Source organism: Dendrobates tinctorius, unplaced genomic scaffold (genome assembly GCF_039654945.1).
Source record: "Dendrobates tinctorius isolate UK_male_01 unplaced genomic scaffold, ASM3965494v1 ptg000162l, whole genome shotgun sequence".
In the NCBI taxonomy this organism is placed as follows: Eukaryota; Metazoa; Chordata; class Amphibia; order Anura; family Dendrobatidae; genus Dendrobates; species Dendrobates tinctorius.
Window position 1 is genome coordinate 59,157,647 of NW_027361829.1, and position 21,209 is coordinate 59,178,855.

The following is a 21,209-nucleotide window of genomic DNA, read 5'->3' on the forward strand; positions in this document are numbered from 1 at the left end:
AAATAGAAAAAATTACAATGGTGACACTCACACTGGCACAGTATGTGTTGGGCAACTTCATCTCTGCAGGCAAGCTTTTGACTTTCACCAGTAAAAGCATCCCAGAGAATAAATCTGGAAATAAATAGCACAGAATCCTTTTTTAATTTTCCATAGAGATAGAGTTATGAGGGCTTGTAATTTTGAATGACACTATTCATTTCACCATATAAATGTACTGAAAAAAAAAATCTGAAAAAAAATTCCAAGCAGGATTAAATAGTGAAAACAATAAATTCTGCCATTATTTTTTGGGTTTTTCTTTTACGGCATTCATTATGCTGTAAAAAAGATTATCTGGAAATATCAATCTCCAGGTCAGCATGATTACGGTGGTACCAAACATGCGCTGTTTTTCTATTTAAAGTGATAAAAAGGAGGTTAGATGACCCCACCTGATGTGTATTCCGCACAACATGGTTTGTCAGAGGTTAGGGTTAACTGTTGACAAAGCACGTAGTTTGAAACACGCTTCGGGTGAGGTGGACATTCTTATTACCTATATGTGGTCAGTATTAGAGTTGTGCTTAAAAGTTTACATACCCCAGCAGACTTTTTGCTTTCTTGGCCTTTTTTCAGAGAATATAAATAACACCAAAACTGTTTCTACACTCATGCTTAGTGGTTGGGTGAAGCCATTTATTGTCAAACTACTGTGTTTCCTCTTTTTAAATCATAATGACAACCCAAAACATCCAAATGACCCTGATCAAAAGTTCACATACCCTGGTGATGTTGGCCTGATAACATACACAGAAGTTGACACAAATGGATTTGACTGGCTACTAAAGGTAGCATCCTCACCTGTGACCTGTAATTGCATCTTACATCCAGACACTGACATTTCTGGATTGTGAGTCATGGGGAAAACAAAAGAATTGTCAACAGATCTACAACAGGAAAAGGTAGCTGAACTGTATAAAAGAGGAAAGGGATACAAAAAAATATCCAAGGAATTGATAATGCCAGTCAGCAGCTTTCAAACTGTGATTAACAAATGGAAAATCAGGGGCTCTCTAAAAACAAAACCACGGTCAGGTAGACCAACAAAGATTTCGTCCACAATTGCCAGGAAAATTGTTCGGGATGCAAAGAAAAACCCACAAATAATATCAGCTGAAATACTGGATTCTCTGAAAACTAGTGTTGTGGCTGTTTCAAGATGCTCAATAAGGAGGCTCTTGAAGAAAAATGGGCTGCATGATCGAGCTACCAGAAGAAAGCCATTACTGTGCAAATTCCACAAAGTATCTCAACAGCATTCCACAGCAGAATCGCCAGAACCCCTTCCGTCTTGATCTTTTTGATGACTCTCGGAAGTAGTGGCAGCGGGGGAAATAGATATGGGAGGCTAAACTGGTTCCATGGCAGAACCAATGCATCCACAGTGATTGCCTGCGGGTCCCTGGCCCGAGCGACATATGTGGGCACCTTGGCGTTCACTCTGGAAGCCATCAGGTCCACGTCCGGAGTTCCCTACAGTTGACAAATCTGCTGGAAGACCTCGGGATGTAGTGACCACTCTCCGGACGCAAGACCTGGCTGAGAAAGTCTGCCACCCAGTTTTCCACGCCCGGGATGTGGACTGCCGAAATCACCGAGTGGTTTGCTTCGGCCCACTGAAAAACGTGCCCCACCTCGCGCATGGTTGCTCTGCTGCGGGTGCCCCCTTGAAGATTTATGTAAGCCACTGCCGTGGTGTTGTCTGATTGGATCCTGACGGGGCGGACTGCTAAGAAGTGATGAAACTGTTGCAGAGCCAGCCGGATTGCTCGTATCTCCAATAAGTTGATCGGGAGGTGGGCCTCCTGCCGAGACCACCACCCCTGAGTCGTGTGGTTAGCGAAACACCGCTCCCCAGCCGAGGAGACTGGCGTCGGTTGTCATCACCAACCAATGGTCCGGGGGAAAGGGTTTCCCCTGGGTCAGAGAGGAGCCGGTTATCCACCACCCGAGCGACTGCCTGACTTGAGAAGACAGTCTGCACCGCCAATCGAGCGTGAAAGGATTCTTGTCCCAGGCTGACAAGAGGGCGAAGATGGAACTGGGCGAACGGTATTGCTTCCATTGCTGCCACTATTTTCCCTAGAATCCTCATCCCGGAATGAATGGTATGAGGGACTGGTTGGCGAAGTGTCCGGACTCCCTGCCGGAGAGCTAGCGCTTTGTCCTGCAGGAGAATTACCAACTCTTGGCAAGTGTCGAAGATCATTCCTAAGAAGGAAATCCTCTAAGGCTAATTTCACACTAGCGTTTATTCGACGCAACGCATGGCGCCACTAAGCCCTGCCCGCCCCATCCGGTCATCGCCACCTACTATCACACATGGACGCTTGCGATCTGCACACCCTATCTTTAGCATAGGGTGCGCAGATCGTGCGCTGGCCGTGCGCTAGTAGGATTTTGTCGTGCGCTGCGCAACATGCTGCATTCTGCGCGCATGGGCGCACCTTCAAAAGTGCGCAGCGCACGCCAAAATCCTACTAGAGCTCTTCTGATAGAAATTGCGTTAGCGGCAGCAAGTGCTGAGCAATTGGCCACATCCAAAGATGCATTGATTACGTAGTCTCCGGCCATCACCATCTGACTCGCGATCTCCGATATCTCTGCAGGTAGATCTTGCTCCTGCACGACCTTGTTTAATGATTCTGACCATGAGATCATGGCCTTGGCTACCCAAGTTGCTGCGAATGAGGGAGAGAGTGCTGACCCTGATGCTTCATATACTGAGCGAGCTAAGCTCTCTTAGATCCTTAGATCCGTGGGATCCTTAACAGAAGAACCACTAGGTATGGATAACAGAGTTTTAGTGGCTAGGTGCGAAACCGGTGGATCTACCATCGGAGATTCCGTCCATTTTTTACGGAGGTCCGGGGCAAATGGATATCTTGCTTTGAGTGCCTTTTGACCCGAGAAACGCCTGTCTGGCCGTTCCCTGTGTCGCTGCACTATGTCCTTAAACTCAAGGTGAGAAGAAAAAACTCTGTGCGGCCGCTTCACTTGCTTAAACACCACCTTATGCCCCGTGGCCGCTGCGGGATCATCCTCAATCCCCAAGGTCTGATTGACAGCTTCTATGAGGATGTCCACTGTTTCACGTGACCCTGGAGCATCCAGGTCAAGGGGCTCGTCTGAGTGAAATCTGAGGTCTGCTCGCTATCAACCACTGGTGACGGGGAGCAAGAAACAGAACATACGGATGCCAAAGCACCGGATGGACTGGGCGACACCGCGTGGATTCTTTTCCCCCAGGTCTGCCTGAAATGAGAGCGGCTCCTGCAGGCCGAAGGCTCTAGTGAGGTGGAGGGTCCCTGTAAGGCCGGCGAGCCACTGCCCCTGCCCCTATCTGGGGCCTAAAGGAACTCGATTGCCCTCGTAAGCGACGCCATGGACTGTGGCAGTGATAGAGCCCACTCCGGGGGATCTGGCACATTGGTCTCGGTCGCAGGGGAGGGCTCCTGGGCAGGTTCAGACTCGCAGGCTTCGCATAATCGCTTGCTCTGTGTCAGCGGAAATGCAGCCCAAAAAGAGATGCATGCAGCGCAAAAAAAGTGTGCGTCTTTGTTTTCTCGGACATGCTGTATCTGACCGGACGACTGGGGAGGGAGGAGGTAGCACTTCATTTTTTTTTCCCATAGCGTGGCCTCTCGGGCAGCACTTACCCCAGTCCTGTGCCCCCACAAGTCCTGGACATCTTTCTCATCCAAAAATGCGCACCACAGCTGTGGGGTGTGCCGCAGCAGATGAACCGCTCTGGGGGCGGTACTTCTGACCTTGTGGCCTAGCCGCACTCCAAAGCCGGGGGCTAAATTTTCTCCCACCGCTGCTCAGGCATGAGGGGCGGGCCGCCAGAAGTGACGAGTGGGCCGGGAGGTGGGACTTCCGGCCGCGGCCTAGCTCCAGCTAAAGCCGCGGCCTCAATTAATCGTCTGCCCGCGATGGGGAGGGGGGGGCGGGCACACTCCCATGGTGCAGAAAATGGTGCTATTCACTGCCAGGGGGCTGCTGCTGTTGCTGGCCACCGGCTAAGGGCTCCAGCCCTCGGATTCCTGCCGCAGGAGCCCTCCCAGGCCATCCACCTCTGACGCTCCTCTTCAGCTTCCCAGCTCAGGTATGTGAGGGGGGGATTGAAAATAGGATGGTGCAGGCACCCTAACTCCGTCTAAGCCCTTCAGGGGGTGAGCAGAGGGACCGTCCGCCGCCTTGCAGCACCGCAGTCTAAGCATTGGTGGAGCAGTGGGGGCCGCACAGACCAGTCTTGGGCCTCTGTACAGACCATGGTTTCAATACCTAGGGGTGGTGAGGGCTAAGTCCGACATTGTGTCCCACGTCACGGGAGAGGATACGTGGAGGCGACACTCGCACGTGCTCGCCCGTTGTTGGTTTAGGGAAATCGGACCCTTTCAATAGGTTCCGTTGCCCCTGTCTAATCTTCATGGGGAAAAAAGCAAAAAAAAAAGTCTGGAGAAAAAGACAAGACATGTGCCTACATGGACACTAAGCAAAAAACTGATTTCCGCCCGTAATAGGGGCGAGGGTGTATACGGCGGAGGAGGGGCTAACCTCTTTTTTTCCACTTAGTGTCAGCCTCCAAGCGGCAGAAGCATACACCCACAGTATCTGTGTCCCCCAATGAGGTGGAGAAAAAGCATAAGTGACTGGTGCATAACTTGGGGCTCACACTGCTTGCCTGATTTGCAAGGCAGTGAAGTGGAAGACAAATTCCCATGGGCCACAGATGCAAAATCTGCACTGTCAGCAGGGGACAGGGTGGAAAAAGCGAAGGAACTGAAGGCACTCTCAGACAATCAATCTAAAACCACCTCTTCTTGTTCTGACCTCACCACTTATCCAGCGGTACTCGAGCCTACGAAGTTATACAGAACGTCCTGTTGCCTGCAAGCACCAGAGGAACATGTTTCATTTAGGCGCATAGCACACACTGATCGACCATGAACTCTCTTCTCCTTGCAGCAGCTACATCACCAGCAACAGGTTCACATTTCCTAGTTGATGTTCTCCTCATTGTTTTGACCCCCCCATAAAGTGCAGAGTATTGTACGGCCTATAAAAAGAGAGTGGCCAGCAGATAATTATACTGCCTGTTTTCAAAGTCCTCCCAAAAAAATCAATAAAAAACAAAACACAGAAACAGTGTTGGCTACCTGCTCCACCGATTCCTCCTACACCAACAACTCCTGATTCAAGATTATACATTTCTATTTTATTTTAAGTAATTTCCCTATCCACATTTTTTGCAGGGCATTTGTCCTGCTCTTACGTCCATTTAGCTTGTTTTTGCAGCCCTCTAGCCCTTACTATAACCATTTTACAGCCATTTTAATGCACTGAAGTTTGGATCACCATTGCCTTGGGTTCGTAAATCGTGGTCAAGTCCAAATACATTACAGAACTTTGAACGAACGCGAACATCCACGGGTCCGCTCATCCCTATTTCTGGGCCTCAAACCTTGCACATAGGGATATCGGTCACATTCCTACTGTGTCCATCATCTCAATTTTGTAATCCATATCTGATGAATATCCAAGTTCTAGAACCGAAACTTATATACTGATGCACTTTTTTGGATTGCCTATAACAATAAAAGAAACCTGCATATACCTTTGTCTATTTTCAATCATCTTTTGGTGTGTCAAGTACTTCTATATTTTCTTACGGAGTGGAAACTTTCTTGACTACCTTTATGCACAAGTGCCAGATATCTAACGCATATTCCTCAGGTTAAAAAGCAGAAGGTGATGTCAAAATATGAGTAAAACCACCTGGCTTTCCCATCCATAAAATATGGTAGTTTATACTGGTTGTCAATTTTTTGACTATATCTTTGGTCTAACTACATCTACTTGTAATACTGGTTATGAAGCATAAAGAAACTATTCGGTGTGGAAATGCTCCAATAAGACCGTGTCTTTCAGAATAAATTAGCTTACCCTTCAGGTAATAGGTTTGATTTGGTAATAAGGCAATGTTTCTTGTCTATTACACTGCATGCTTTAAGATCATTGGGGGCAATTCTAACCTCATCACAGCAGTCTTATAAGTCAGATGTTTCTTTACATTATTTCCTCAAGGGAAATATAGGATAGCTTTTGTGTCTTTCATACAAGATTGTGTGTCCTCTGCTGTCAAGATTAGACAATGATTGGTTAGATGTCAGAAATGATAAGAGTTAAGAAGGTTCCAGTCCCTAGAGATAAGCATCTGTTAGTAGTGTGACGGAAGTCACTCCAGAAACCGATATGCAATGTCTGAGAAAGACATTTTAAAAAAATCTCTTGCTATACACGTTTAGAGCAAGTATTTAATGAATATAATCGTTCAATATAAATGCAGTAAGATCAGATGTAGAAAAGCTGAGATTATAAATGTAGCAGAGCCAAAATCTGTATGTGACATCTGTGGCTTTTTCATTGAATTCTAGGTAAACCTACTGTCATCTAGGCCAAATAAGTTATGACTGTGCACAAAAGAAAAAAAATCAAATCCACTGCCACTTAGCAATAGAACTAGAGTCAAGCTGAAAGGAAGCATATCAGAAAACATCATAAGACTTTGCCCCTTTCTTTAAGCAGAAGATCAAAAACATCAGAGAAAGCTTTGGTCTGCAGCCCCTATTGCCCCTCCCCTTGACTGCTCAGCCCTGTTCTTCCAAAACCAGCATCTCCACCATGACAGACGATCAGCTCTCCACCCTTCTGTTAAGATCACGTCACCACTTGCACACTTGACCCGCTCCCGTCCCACCTCATCCCTAACCTCTCCAAAGTCTTCATCCCAACCCTAACACACCTCTTCAACCTCTCACTTACAAACGGTGTCTTCACCTTATCCTTCAAACATGCCTCAATCATAAGAAAAATTGGTACAAAATCAAAGCCAGCTCACCAACCAGACCATCAGGTGCAAGGAACTCCATCTTGTCGTGAATAATAAAAGATTGAAGTTTTTTAAGGAGCTGGAACATTTTTTCTCTTTATTGTTGGAAACATGCCTCAATCATACCTATCCTCAAAAAAGGAAATTGAAGACCCACCTCTTCCATCTACCTGCAGCGATCCTCACTCTGCTGAACCGCCGCATGACCAACTTTACCCTCTCCTAGTGTATCCTTACCCATCCCCTATAGACTGTGAGCCCTCGCAGGCAGGGTCCTCTCTCCTTCTGTACTTCTGTGTGCCTTGTTTTGCTCCTGTTTAATTGTACTTGTTTATATTTGCCCCGTTCACATGTAAAGCGCCATGGAATAAATGGCGCTATAAAAATGTATAATAATAATAATAATAATAGCTTCTGTAGTGAGTTTGCTGCACTGAAAGTATACAGTAGAATCTCATTGATTCTCATCACTCACAAACCAGTGAATTAAATTCTATAATGAAAGGAGTAGGTGACAGAAACCACTTATGGTAGATGTTTTAGAGTCAAATCTAAAGACTAAATTTATAGGAGTGGGTGTCTCCAAGAAATCAGTCGGTCAACCTTCTATTCACATGATGATTATTTAAAAGTGGAAATACAGAGTAAATTATGAGAGTAAGTTTTGTAGATTTTTAAAAATGTCTTACTAATTCAGAGGTGGAATATGTTGTACTTTGCTTTTAAATAACTTACTGATCTGCGTCTGTTCAGTGAATACATGTTGCAATGACATTTTATGCCAGGCATCATTAATACCACTTAGAACAACTGTCAACCTAGGTGGTAAAAGTGTCCGTCTTCATGAAATCCCTTGAAGTGCTGCTTTTGACCTCTGAAAATACGCCATTCATTATCTAGTATATTATTTCTAAGGATACTCTACCACCTCAACCTGTCATGTCAAATTACATCACGGGAATGATATTTAGAAAAGAGAGCCATTTGTGTGTTCCCCTAAAGAAAGTGTGGCTTCCCGCTCCACAGGTATCTTTTATTGCTAAAGGATCTCATCAGCTTTTATAACAAAAAAGTCCTTGTAGAAGCCTTTCTTCAGAATTTAACTCACAAGGAAAAGTCTGGAGTAAGAAGCGTAGAATGTAAATATTTAACATCACGCAAGATTGTAAGGCCAAAATGAGTTTCTGCAAATACGCTATAAATTTCACCGTTTTGCCTTTTATCAAAATACACAGCTATAAAGCAATGGAAAAACACTGAATGTAAGCTCACCATAAAGATAGGCATGCATCCTAACTGGGTCATTTGCAGTGTTTGAAAATTGAACCTGATGTTTGACAATTCTGAATCTCACTTCTGAAGATGAGTAGTGCTACTCTACAATTCTATTATTTTTTTTAGACATTTTTTAGATGTGTGTATATGTTATACTCCAAAGACATACTGATGGGGAATTTAGCACCAAAAGAGAAACAACGAAGGAATAAATAGATCCAAAAAATATATAGTTTTATTTATACAAAAAAATTATTAAAAAGTATTTCATAGCAACACAATACCACTCAATGAGATACAGGATACATAAGGGGTGGTAAATCCCTAACCCTAATTAGTTGCTCATAGCTGTGAATACCTGACAACTGTGAAACGTCACATAGACCAGACCATTAGGCAGTAATAAATGATTGGGGTATTGTTCACACTATATATCACATAACGGGGACCAATGCCCCATATCTGAACCCCCAATGATTACTGTTGTGAACTCATTTTCTGGTTTACCTCTGGCTTCTGGTGAGGGTGGTGGAGCTGGCTGTGTTGACAGAGGAGTCGTGAGTTCTCCATCCGGGCTCCCTCTAGTGGTGACAGCAGGTAATGAAGCTGATCTAAATGGCAGAGACCTGCCACCTGAGGAGGAGGACTGTGATTGGACATCAGAAGTCTCTGACTGGATTTAAGACAGCCGACTCCCTAATTTTGTGCTGGTCATTTTTTCCTGCCCTGAGGTTCTGGTTTCCAGTACTGGGGCTTTGCTGAATTTCCATTTTTATGTCTCTGTTTATGCCAGTTTGCTTTTTGTCCCTGATCAGATTGGTCTCTTTTTGCTTTGTCTTCAGAATATACCAGAGTGCTGATATAGGCGGCGCTCAGGACGCACGTCACACAGTGACACGATCTGGTTATGTGACCGGGCATGTTGCCGGGCAACGCAATGCCCACTAGAGCGCCAGTCACCACACCGCAGCACAGTGCATGCGTGGTGCGCGCTCAAGCCTATAATGCTGGAAAGATTTGTTATTTAGACATAAATAGAAAAGATAAAGGGGATTCCTCCCACATAAGTGTTAGTTACCTAATGCCTCACTCATAAGTTCTTTAACGGCAGAACAGACATTGCCATGAATGTTAAACATACAAGATGCATATTGACCATTAAAAGGCCACTAATATCCAAAAATATAATATAATTGTTATAAGAAAGTTGCCTAACCTATATTATCAGACCCATGAATCTCAAACTAGGGGACATATAATACCAAAAATCTACTAGATACTCATCAAAATATATTAAATTGTCAATCATATGACTGGATATACATTGTAATATTAACACAAATCGTATACATAGTTATTTAAGTCCTTTCCAAGAACTAACATATATATTTACATTATATATCCAAAAAACTGACATATATATTCACATTGGGTACAACATATTACAACAAACATGTATAGATTATCAGTATATATGTAAATTCCATCAGAATAATGCATCATGAATTCTTCCTTGTATTCTTCAATATCTGATGATCCAATAAGTGAATAGGATTAGTTGGCTTTGATAGGTAGTCCTCAAAGACCATTCCCCACAGTTTGTCCATAGGCCAATATGTTCATAGGTTAATATCTCTAAAGGAACAATAAATAGTGAGTGAGCATACATGCATGGGGGGGAGAGGAGGGGATCATAAGACCCAAGTGTGCAGATATTACTAAAGATAAAAGCACTACTACATATAAACACACTATAAAATTAAAATTTGCGCTTACTATAAAAAGGGCTTGAAGCTCAATGTCTCATTAAGACCTCTAGGGGCACATGTATCTAACATCACAATCCACTTGGTTTCTCTTTTAAGTAGTTCTTTTTTATAGTCACCTCCGCGGATCCCTAACTGTACTCTATCTATACCTTTAATCCTTAACCATTTGGGGTTACTGTTGTGACATGCCCAAAAGTGCCTGGGTATAGTTTTCAGACTGCTTTCATCTTAAAAGGTTACTGCATTTTTGATATCCCTCACATGTTCTAAAATTCTCGTCCTAAGTTGTCTAGTTGTCATTCCCACGTAGATGAGCTTGCAAGGACAATAGGCATAATATATAACCATTTCCGTAGTACACGTAATATGGTATGTAATAGTATATGTTCTCGTTTTTTCACTATTGTCAAACGTAAATGCTCTATCTACGTGCTTACATGCTGAGCAGTTACCACATTGAAAGCTCCCCCACTTGGGACCTGTTTTTTCTGAAAAAAATGATTTTTGTGGAGCCACATAATGGCTTCGTGTCAACAAATCTTTTAAATTTTTAGATCGCCTCCATGTAACACTAGGGTTAGCTGGTAAAAATTTGCATAGATCTTCGTCTGCCCTGAGGATTGACCAATGTTTTCTTAGTACAGCCATGATATCTGTTCACCTAGAGTTGAATGTTGTAGTAAGACGCACTGGTTGTTCTGATGTTTTTGCCTTTCGTTTTTGCATCAACAGTTGATTTCTGGATGTATGTTGTGCTCTCCTATACCCGGCCCTAATCATTTTGTGATTATACCCCTGTTGTTTCAAATTGGAAGTAAGGGTTTGGGCCTGTTTTTGGAACTTGTCATTATCAGAACATATGCGTTTCATGCGCAAAAACTGACCCAACGGTATCGTCCTCACCGTCTGTGGGTGATGTGCCGAAGTGGCATGCAAGAGAGTTTGTGGCCGTAGCCTTATGAAATACATCTGTTGTGATAAAGTTAGATTCATCGATCTCCAACATTACATCCAGAAACTCAACCCTCTTTTTACTATATTTGAAAGTTAGTTTTATATTGAGATGGTTGTCATTCAGTTTCTTTATGAATGAATTCAACGATGTTTCGGAGCCCTGCCATATAAACAGTATATCGTCGATATACCGGGACCATGAGATCACGGCAGCAAAGTCCTCCATGTTGTAGTCAGTCTCTCTTTCCCACAGCCCCAGGAACAAATTAGCATACGAGGGCGCACAAGTCGCCCCCATGGCTGTGCCCTGGAGCTATAGGAAGAATCTGTCCTTGAAAGTAAAAAAATTATGCGTCAAACTATAATCAAATAATTCCAATATAAAATCAACCAAAGCACCATCCAAATCAGTCATGTGTGAAAAGGACCTTGATGCTGCGATCCCATACTCGTGGCATATCGACGTATACAATGACTCTACATCATACGTCACTAAGAACATGTCATGTTCAAGTTGTATATTATTGAGTCGTGTCAATATGTCCGTTGTATCTCTAATGTACGAAGGCAAGGTTTCCATGCATCGCTGTAAATAGAAATCGATGAACCTACAAACTCTCTCATTAAGACCACCTATCCCTGAGACGATAGGGCGACCCGGTGGATTGTTCATGTCTTTATGAATTTTTGGTGTCAGGTAGAATGTTGGGACTACTGGTGCTGTAGTAGTTAGTCCCTCTACCATTTTACCTGTAATGATGCCCTCATGTTGTGCCCTCTGTAAAATACCGTCCAACTCCTCCTTGTATTTTCCAAGTGGGTTAAAATCCAATTTTTTATAACATTGCCTATTATTTAATTGCTTAAAGGCCTCATGTTTATACATACTGCATGGCCAGACCACAACATTACCCCCCTTATCAGCCGGCTTGATGACAACATCTCTCATTTTTTTTAGCTCAAAAATAGCCTTATTTTCAGCAGATGTTAAATTGTATGATGCTCTATTTTCTGGTATTGATAACAAGTCTTTCATAACCAATTTAATAAAAATGTCAATATTAGCACAAATACCTGAAGGGGGGAAATGTTGTGATCTTGCGTGCAAATGCGTGGGAAATCGTACATCATCCATATCTGTTTGTTCCGCGAGTAATGCTTCCAAATCGGCCAAAGCTTGTTGCTCTAAATTAGTAGGAAAGATATTTTTAGATTGATTAGAAAAATATTTTTTGAAAGCTAATTTTCTCGCAAAAGGCTCAACATCCTTAACCATAGTGAAATAATCAAATTTCACTGATGGGGAGAAGGTAAGTCCCCTCTCCAATACTTTAATTTGTGTGGGAGACAAAGCGACATCAGATAGACTGATTACCTTCAAGCTCATCGTGTCTTTTTGTACTGCTTCTTGTGGTAGTTTCGTGTATGTATCGGAGGGAATGGGGTCATGGATTTGTGGGGAGGCTGTTCGCCACTTGTTCCCTCTCCTACCCCACTCCGTTTTCCTAAAAAAGATTCTCCACATTGTTGTTCTTCAGTTGTACTCGAAGTAATTGATGAAGATCGTGATGCTGATTTAAATTGTGGCCTACTATATTGCCACTTAAACACTTTATTGGTAGAGTAATCTTGCAAATCTCTCTGAAACTTGCGTATTTTAGTCGCCTGAATTTCTTTCTCCCACTTACTAAGGTCGATTTCTAATTCCTTATCAAATTTAGCACAATCCTCAGATGTGAGAGCGAGTTGGATTTAATTTCTAACATCTATTTCCTCCTCTATTGTTTCAAGTGCCTTGCGGTCAGAGCCAATAAGTAGCTCTAATAGTGTTCTAGAGCATTTGGTAAGTGTTTCCTCCCATTTACTCATAAAAATGGGATCACTTGTTTCCAATGTGGGGTAAATTTTGATCCTTAATCCTCTTGGAAGAATATCTTTTTGGAGGTAGTTCTCCAGAGATACTTTGTTCCACCACAGTTTTGTGCGCTTTTTTAATAAATCTTTAACACTGAGCTTCAAGTCCTTCACATCACAGTTCTCTGTCTCCACAGCTACCTTGTTACCAAATAAGGATCCTAGTTGGGGGATCCAGTTTCTATCACGTTTCCTAAAATCCATGTATTCTGTAGTTGAGGCATCTGCAACACAGATAAATTAGACCAAAACCAATCCAAACAATTACTACCTCAAATCACCATAATTAATGATCCCTTCAAAAAAATCAGATCATAGCACCAAAAGAGAAACAACGAAGGAACAAATAGATCCAAAAAATATATAATTTTATTTATACAAAAAAATTATTAAAAAGTATATCATAGCAACACAATACCACTCAATGAGGTACAGGATACATAAGGGGTGGTAAATCCCTAACCCTAATTAGTTGATCATAGCTGTGAATACCTGACAACTGTGAAAGGTCACATAGACCAGACCATTAGGCAGTAATAAATTATTGGGTTATTGTTCACACTATATATCACATAACGGGGACCCAATGCCTCATATCTGAACCCCCAATGATTACAATGGCAAATGTATTAACAAACAATCACTGACTAAGTCATTCAATGCACAATATTTAGTGAAAACAGCTTGATATGTAGCTATCCATTGTAGTCAAAGCTGATTGAAAATAAGCATAGTGGTCAATATTAAGCCCGTTTACCTGCAGTCATATTGCCGTCTGGTTAACTGGATGTAGTGACCATGACCTCTGAGGGAGACCCAGCTTTCTCACACTGGGCCCTACATTATGCTGCAAAAATTGTTGGTAGTCTTCTGACTTCATAATGCCATGCACACGGTCAAGCAGTCCAGTGCCAGAGGCAGCAAAGCAACCCCAAAACATCAGGGAACCTCCGCCATGTTCGACTGTAGAGACCGTGTTTTTTTCTTTGAATGCCTCTTTTTTTCTCCTGTAATCTCTATGTTGATGCCTTTGCCCAAAAAGCTCTACTTTTGTCTCATCTGACCAGAGAACATTCTTCCAAAACGTTTTAGGCTTTTTCAGGTAAGTTTTAGCAAACTCCAGCCTGGCTTTTTTATGTCTCGGGGTAAGAAGTGAGGTCTTCCTGGGTCTCCTACTATACAGTCCCTTTTCATTCAGACACCGACGGATAGTATGGGTTGACACTGTTGTACCCTCGGACTGCAGGGCAGCTTGAACTTGTTTGAATGTTAGTCGAGGTTCTTTATCCAACATCCGCACAATCTTGCGTTGAAATCTCTTGTCAATTTTTCTTTTCCGTCCACATCTAGGGAGGTTAGCCACAGTGCCATGGGCTTTAAACTTCTTGATGACACTGCGCACGGTAGACACAGCAACATTCAGGTCTTTGGAGATGGACTTGTAGCCTTGAGATTGCTCATGCTTCCTCACAATTTGGTTTCTCAAGTCCTCAGACAGTTCTTTGGTCTTCTTTCTTTTCTCCATGCTCAATGTGTTACACACAAGGACACAGGACAGAGGTTGAGTCAACTTTAATCCATGTCAACTGGCTGCAAGTGTGATTTAGTTATTGCCAACAGCTGTTAGGTGCCACAGGTAAGTTACAGGTGCTGTTAATTACATAAATTAGAGAAGCATCACATGATTTTTCGAACAGTGTCAATACTTTTGTCCACCCTTTTTTTTTATGTTTAGTGTGGAATTATATCCAATTTGGCTTTAGGACAATTCTTTGTGTTTTTTCATTTAAGACATATTAAATGAAGATAATAATACAAAAGAATTTGTGTTTGCAATCATTTTCAGGAAGAAACTGACTATTATCTGACAGAATTGCAGGGGTGTCAATACTTTTGGCCACAACTGTATTTGGATGATATTCTGATCTTTTCCAGTGATTGAGATTCTCATGTGGAACATGTTCGGACTGTGTTCCGGATTTTGAGGGAGAACTCCCTGTATGTTAAGGGATTGAAATGCCTTTTTGGTGTACAGAGGATTTCATTTTTGGGATTTATTTTGTCTCCGTCAACTATTGAAATGGACCCGGCCAAGATACAGGCCATTTATGATTGGGTTCAGCCCACTTCTTTGAAGGATCTCCAGAAGTTTTTGGGTTTTGCTAATTTTTATCGTAAATGTATAGCTAATTTTTCTGGTATTGCCATACCACTGACTGATCTGACCAAGAAGGGTGCTGATGTGCTGAATTTGTCTCCAGAGGCTGTTTTGGCATTTCAGGAGCTGAAGCGGAGTTTCACTTCTGCTCCGGTTTTACGGCAACCTGATGTCTCACTTCCATTTCAGGTAGAGGTAGATGCTTCGGAGATTGGAGCAGGAGCTGTTTTGTCCCAAAGTGGCCTTTTAATGGTTAATATGCATCTTGTATGTTTAACATTCATGGCAATGTCTTTTCTGCCGTTAAAGAACTTATGAGTGAGGCATTAGGTAACTAACACTTATGTGGGAGGAATCCCCTTTATCTTTTCTATTCATGTATAAATAACAAATCTCTCCAGCATTACAGGCTTGAGCGCGCACTGCGCATGCACGGTGCTGCGGTGTGGCGGCTGGCGCTCTAGTGGGCGTTGCCCGGTCACATGACCGGATCGTGTCGCTGTGTGACGTGCGTCCTGAGCGCCGCCTACCTCGCCGCATTGCACCATGGTGGGGATGCGCCGGACACAGCCGCTGATGATTGGAGACACATGCGGGGGGTATTTAAAGGGGCCAGACCCTATGCTTACCTACCTCCTGATGTAACTGCAGAGGCGGTGAAACGCGCGTTGGGGTGCGTTACAGGTCACTACATTCAGTTAACCAGACGGCAATATGACTGCAGGTAAACGGGCTTAATATTGACCACTATGCTTATTTTCTATCAGCTTTGACTGCAATGGATAGCTACATATCAAGCTGTTTTCACTAAATATTGTGCGTTGAATGACTTAGTCAGTGATTGTTTGTTAATACCTTTGCCATTGTAATCATTGGGGGTTCAGATATGGGGCATTGGTCCCCGTTATGTGATATATAGTGTGAACAATACCCCAATAATTTATTACTGCCTAATGGTCTGGTCTATGTGACCTTTCACAGTTATCAGGTATTCACAGCTATGATCAACTAATTAGGGTTAGGGATTTACCACCCCTTATGTATCCTGTATCTCATTCAGTGGTATTGTGTTGCTATGATATACTTTTTAATAATTTTTTTGTATAAATCTAATATATAAAGCTCAAAGTGTGTACGTATGTATGTATGTATGTATGTATGTACTGTATGTATGTATGTATGTATGTATGTATGTGTGTGTGTGTGTGTGTGTATGTCCGGGATAGGCATCCGCACCGTTGCAGCTACAGCCACAAAATTTGGCACAATCACACGTCTGGACCCCGAGAGCGTCCTAAGCTATGTTGTGAGGCGAAATTTTAACCCCGCGCGTTCCAATTCACCAAACAATTTTGCCCCTATCTACATACTGGGGAAAAAGTGTGCGTGCGTCAAGCCCCGCCCCTCATTATGATGTCATAATGCCTCTATCTACATACTGGGGAAACAGTGTGCGTGTATCAAGCCCCGCCCCCATTATGATGTCACAATTTTTGCCATGGCGACGCTGATGTCAACATAGGTTGCAAGCCCCGTGGCTCATTTTGATGTCATAATGGTTGACTATGGAATGGAGGATGTGTGATGGGTATATGGGCACTGGACTATTGGATCGAGGATATGTATGATGGGTATATGGGCACAGGACTATGGGATGGAGCATGTGTGATGGGTATATGGGCACTGGACTATGGGATGGAGGATATGTATGACGGGTATATGGGCACGGGACTATGGGATGGCGGATATGTATGATGGGTATATGGGAATGGGACTATGGGATGGAGGATGTGTGATGGGTATATGGGCATGGGACTATGGGATGGAGGATGTGTGATGGGTATATGGGCACTCGACTATGGGATGGAGGATATGTATGATGGGTATATGGGCACAGGCCTATTTGATGGAGGATGTGTGATGGGTATATGGGCACGGGACTATGGGATGGAGGATATGTATGACGGGTAAATGGGCACGGGATTATGGGATGGACGATATGTATGATGGGTATATGGGCACGGGACTATGGGATGGCGGATATGTATGATGGGTATATGGGCACTCGACTATGGGATGGCGAATCTGTATGATGGGTATATGGGCATGGGACTATGGGATGGAGGATGTGTGATGGGTATATGGGCATGGGACTATGGGATGTAGGATGTGTGATGGGTATATGGGCACAGGCCTATGGGATGGAGGATGTGTGATGGGTATATGGGCACGGGACTATGGGATGGAGGATAATTATAATTTCTTATAACGAACCACAGTTAGTTACTATGCCCGGGCAGCGCCGGGCTCTTCAGCTAGTAAAATTATATATTTTTTGGATCTATTTGTACCTTCGTTGTTTCTCTTTTGGTGCTATGATCTGATTTTTTTGAAGGGATCATTACTTATGGTGATTTGAGGTAGGAATTGTTTGGATTGACAGGGAATTTAGATTGAGCCCCATCGGGGACAGTGATGAAAATGTGTGCAAACTGTAAAGCGCTGCGGAATATGTTAGCGCTATATAAAAAAATAAAGATTATTATATATATATATATATATATATATATATATATATATATATATATATATACACTCACTGGCCACTTTATTAGGTACACCATGCTAGTAAGGGGTTGGACCCCCTTTTGCCTTCAGAACTGCCTCAATTCTTCGTGGCAGAGATTCAACAAGGTGCTGGAAGCATTCCTCAGAGATTTTGGACCATATTGACATGATGACATCACACAGTTGGCGCAGATTTGTCGGCTGCACATCCCTGATGCGAATCTCCCGTTCCACCACATCCCAAAGATGCTCTATTGGATTGAGATCTGGTGACTGAGGAGGCCATTTGAGTACAGTGAACTCATTGTCATGTTCAAGAAACCAATCTGAGATGATTCGAGCTTTATGACATGGCGCATTATCCTGCTGAAAGTAGCCATCAGATGTTGGGTACATTGTGGTCATAAAGGGATGGACATGGTCAGCAACAATACTCAGGTAGGCTGTGGCGTTGCAACGATGCTCAATTGGTACCAAGGGGCCCAAAGAGTGCCAAGAAAAAATTCCCCACACCATGACACCACCACCACCAGCCTGAACCGTTGATACAAGGCAGGATGGATCCATGCTTTCATGTTGTTTACGCCAAATTCTGACCCTACCATCCGAATGTCGCAGCAGAAATCGAGACTCATCAGACCAGGCAACGTTTTTCCAATCTTCTACTGTCCAATTTCGATGAGCTTGTGCAAATTGTAGCCTCAGTTTCCTGTTCTTAGCTGAGAGGAGTGGTACCCAGTGTGGTCTTCTGCTGCTGTAGCCCATCTGCCTCAAAGTTCGACGCACTGTGCGTTCAGAGATGCTCTTCTGCCTACCTTGGTTGTAACGGGTGGCAATTTGAGTCACTGTTGCCTTTCTATCAGCTCGAACCAGTCTGCCCATTCTCCTCTGACCTCTGGCATCAACAAGGCATTTCCGGCCACAGAACTGCCGCTCACTGGATTTTTTTTCTTTTTCGGACCATTCTCTGTAAACCCTAGAGATGGTTGTGCGTGAAAATCCCAGTAGATCAGCAGTTTCTGAAATACTCAGACCAGCCCTTCTGGCACCAACAATCATGCCACATTCAAAGGCACTCAAATCACCTTTCTTCCCCATACTGATGCTCGGTTTGAACTGCAGGAGATTGTCTTGACCATGTCTACATGCCTAAATGCACTGAGTTTACGCCATGTGATTGGCTGATTAGAAATTAAGTCTTAACACACAGTTGGACAGGTGTACCTAATAAAGTGGCCAGTGAGTGTATATATATATATATATTGTGGGGAACAGATAGCTCAGCTGGGATCTTTGCTTTGGCACAAGCGTGTGGCTATGAAGTCACTTCAGCAGACTAGCAAGTTCCACATGAATATGGACACGGCATATTTATTGTGCACACTTGTTATTCAATGTTACACATGCCAAACATGAAATAAAACATCTAAGGCCGTCTGGCCACTAACTAACAATAGCAGGCTAACTACAAAATAAACCTATATAACAGCAAAGAAGTAAATGTAATCTTACTGTGTCAGCTCCCAGCTCAGCAGACGAGATAGACTGAGAGATCCCAGCTCCTCCTGATTATATCAGCTGGACCGGTCAGGAAACCAAAACCCAAAACCTGGATTGAATAAGAGGAGGGGGAACTATCAGTCCTTTCCATGCTGATCACTAAGGAAACCAGGACTGGATTACAGTGAAATAAACTGGCTTCATCATCAGTACAGGGAGACATATGAAATGAAATGGGGAGAAATATACCTGTTTTCTAGTACCTCTCCCCTTGGCACCTCACACACCCCCCTCCTCTGTTCGAGCCCGTGGGGTCGGACACGACGAGTCACCAAGCAGTGCGTTCTAGACAACGCATCTGCATTTCTGTGCGCTGTGACCGCCCTGTGCTCAACGGAAAATTTAAACCCTTGTAATGCTAAGAACCAGCGTGTCACCCGTGCATTGCCTTCTTTTGCCCGGGACATCCACGTTAGGGGCGAATGGTTCGTCACTAGTCTAAACTGGCGACCTAGTAAATAATAGCGCAAGGTGCACAGGGCCCATTTCACAGCCAGGGCTTCCCGCTCAACTACACTGTAGTTCTTTTCTGCTCTCGTAAGCTTTCTGCTTAGATAGGCCACTGGGTGTTCCTCGCCATTTACTTCTTGAGACAAAACCGCGCCGAGGCCCACCCTAGAGGTGTCCGTTTGGACAATAAACTCCCGTTTAAAGTCTGGTGCAACCAACACTGGTTGGTCACAGAGGACTGTTTTCAATCGCTGAAAGGCCTCCTCTGCTTCTGCGTTCCACTTTATTGTGGCAGATTTCGACCCCTTAGTAAGATCTGTGAGAGGAGCTGCGATGGTCGCAAAATGTTTGATGAACCGCCTATAATAACCAACGATCCCTAAAAAAGCTCCAACCTGTTTTTTGGTTACCAGTCGTGGCCAATTTTGAATAGCGTCCACTTTATTGGCTTGAGGCTTCACGACGCCTCTCCCTATGCTATATCCCAGATAGCGAGCCTCTTCCAATCCCAACGTACATTTATTGGGATTGGCAGTCAACCCAGCTGTTTTTAGGGAGTCTAAGACAGCTTGTACTTTTGACAAATGCGTGTCCCAGTTATCGCTAAAGATAATGATGTCGTACAAGTACGCGGATGCATACTGGCCATGGGGTTTTAGGACAATATCCATTAGACGTTGGAAGGTGGCTGCGGCACCATGCAACCCAAATGGCATATCTCGGTACTGGAATAATCCCTGGGGCGTAACAAAGGCAGTTTTCTCTTTGGTTGATTCCGTGAGGGGAATCTGCCAATAACCTTTTGTTAAGTCAATAGTGGATATGTACCTGGCTGAACCCAGTCTCTCTATCAGTTCATCGACTCTTGGCATCGGGTAGGCATCGAATTTCGATACTTCATTTACTTTCCGAAAATCGTTACAAAATCGGATAGTCCCATCGGGTTTGGGCACCAGTACGATAGGGCTAGCCCAATCACTCCGGGACTCCTCAATGACCCCGAGCTCTAACATCTTCTTCACTTCCCGGGCAATGGCTTGTCTCCGAGCCTCCGGAATTCGATATGGTTTTAGCCATACCCACGCCTGTGGATCAGTAACAATGTCATGTTTAATTAGGTGAGTCCGGCCACGAAGTTCCGAGAAAATATCTGCGTTCCTCTGTATGAACTCCCTGGTCTCTCGTTTTTGGCTTTCGGATAGCGTGCCTGCAATACCCACTTCTGGCGGAGCTACCTGGGGGTCCTTTACCTTAGAAGGTGGTGCCCCTCGAGGCCCATCCTCAAGGGCAGCTCCTGCCACCAGACTCTCCCTGTCCCTCCAGGCCTTAAGCAAGTTTATGTGGTATATTTGTTCGGGCTTTCTCTTGTCTGGTTGGTGTATCTTATAATTTACTTCACCTATTCGTTCCAGCACTTCATATGGTCCCTGCCATTTCGCAAGAAATTTATTCTCTACGGTAGGCACCAATACCAACACCCTGTCTCCAGGTTGAAAGACTCGTGTTTTTGCCGCTCAGTTGTATACCATGCTTTGGGCATGCTGTGCGCGCTCTAAACACTCTTTAACTATTGGTATAACTGCTGCAATTCGGTCCTGCATAAGTGTTATGTGTTCAATTACAC

The 21,209-nt window shown here is 43.7% G+C and overlaps 1 protein-coding gene across 6 annotated transcripts in view; it reads right to left on the reverse strand.

The window, feature by feature from the left end:
• TPK1 (thiamin pyrophosphokinase 1) overlaps positions 1-21,209 on the reverse strand; it is a 794,751-nt gene that overhangs the window by 275,982 nt on the left and 497,560 nt on the right. Inside the window, exons 8-9 of one of the 6 annotated variants that reach the window (XM_073550052.1) lie at positions 12,010-12,120; positions 8,424-9,847 (exon numbers count right to left, since the gene is read on the reverse strand). The exons of the other annotated variants lie outside the window; for them this stretch is intronic. Coding sequence (XP_073406153.1) covers positions 9,839-9,847; positions 12,010-12,120 — 120 coding nt within the window. The 3' untranslated portion in view covers positions 8,424-9,838. Of the gene's footprint in view, positions 1-8,423; positions 9,848-12,009; positions 12,121-21,209 lie in introns of those variants that run through there. 6 annotated transcript variants of the gene reach the window in all.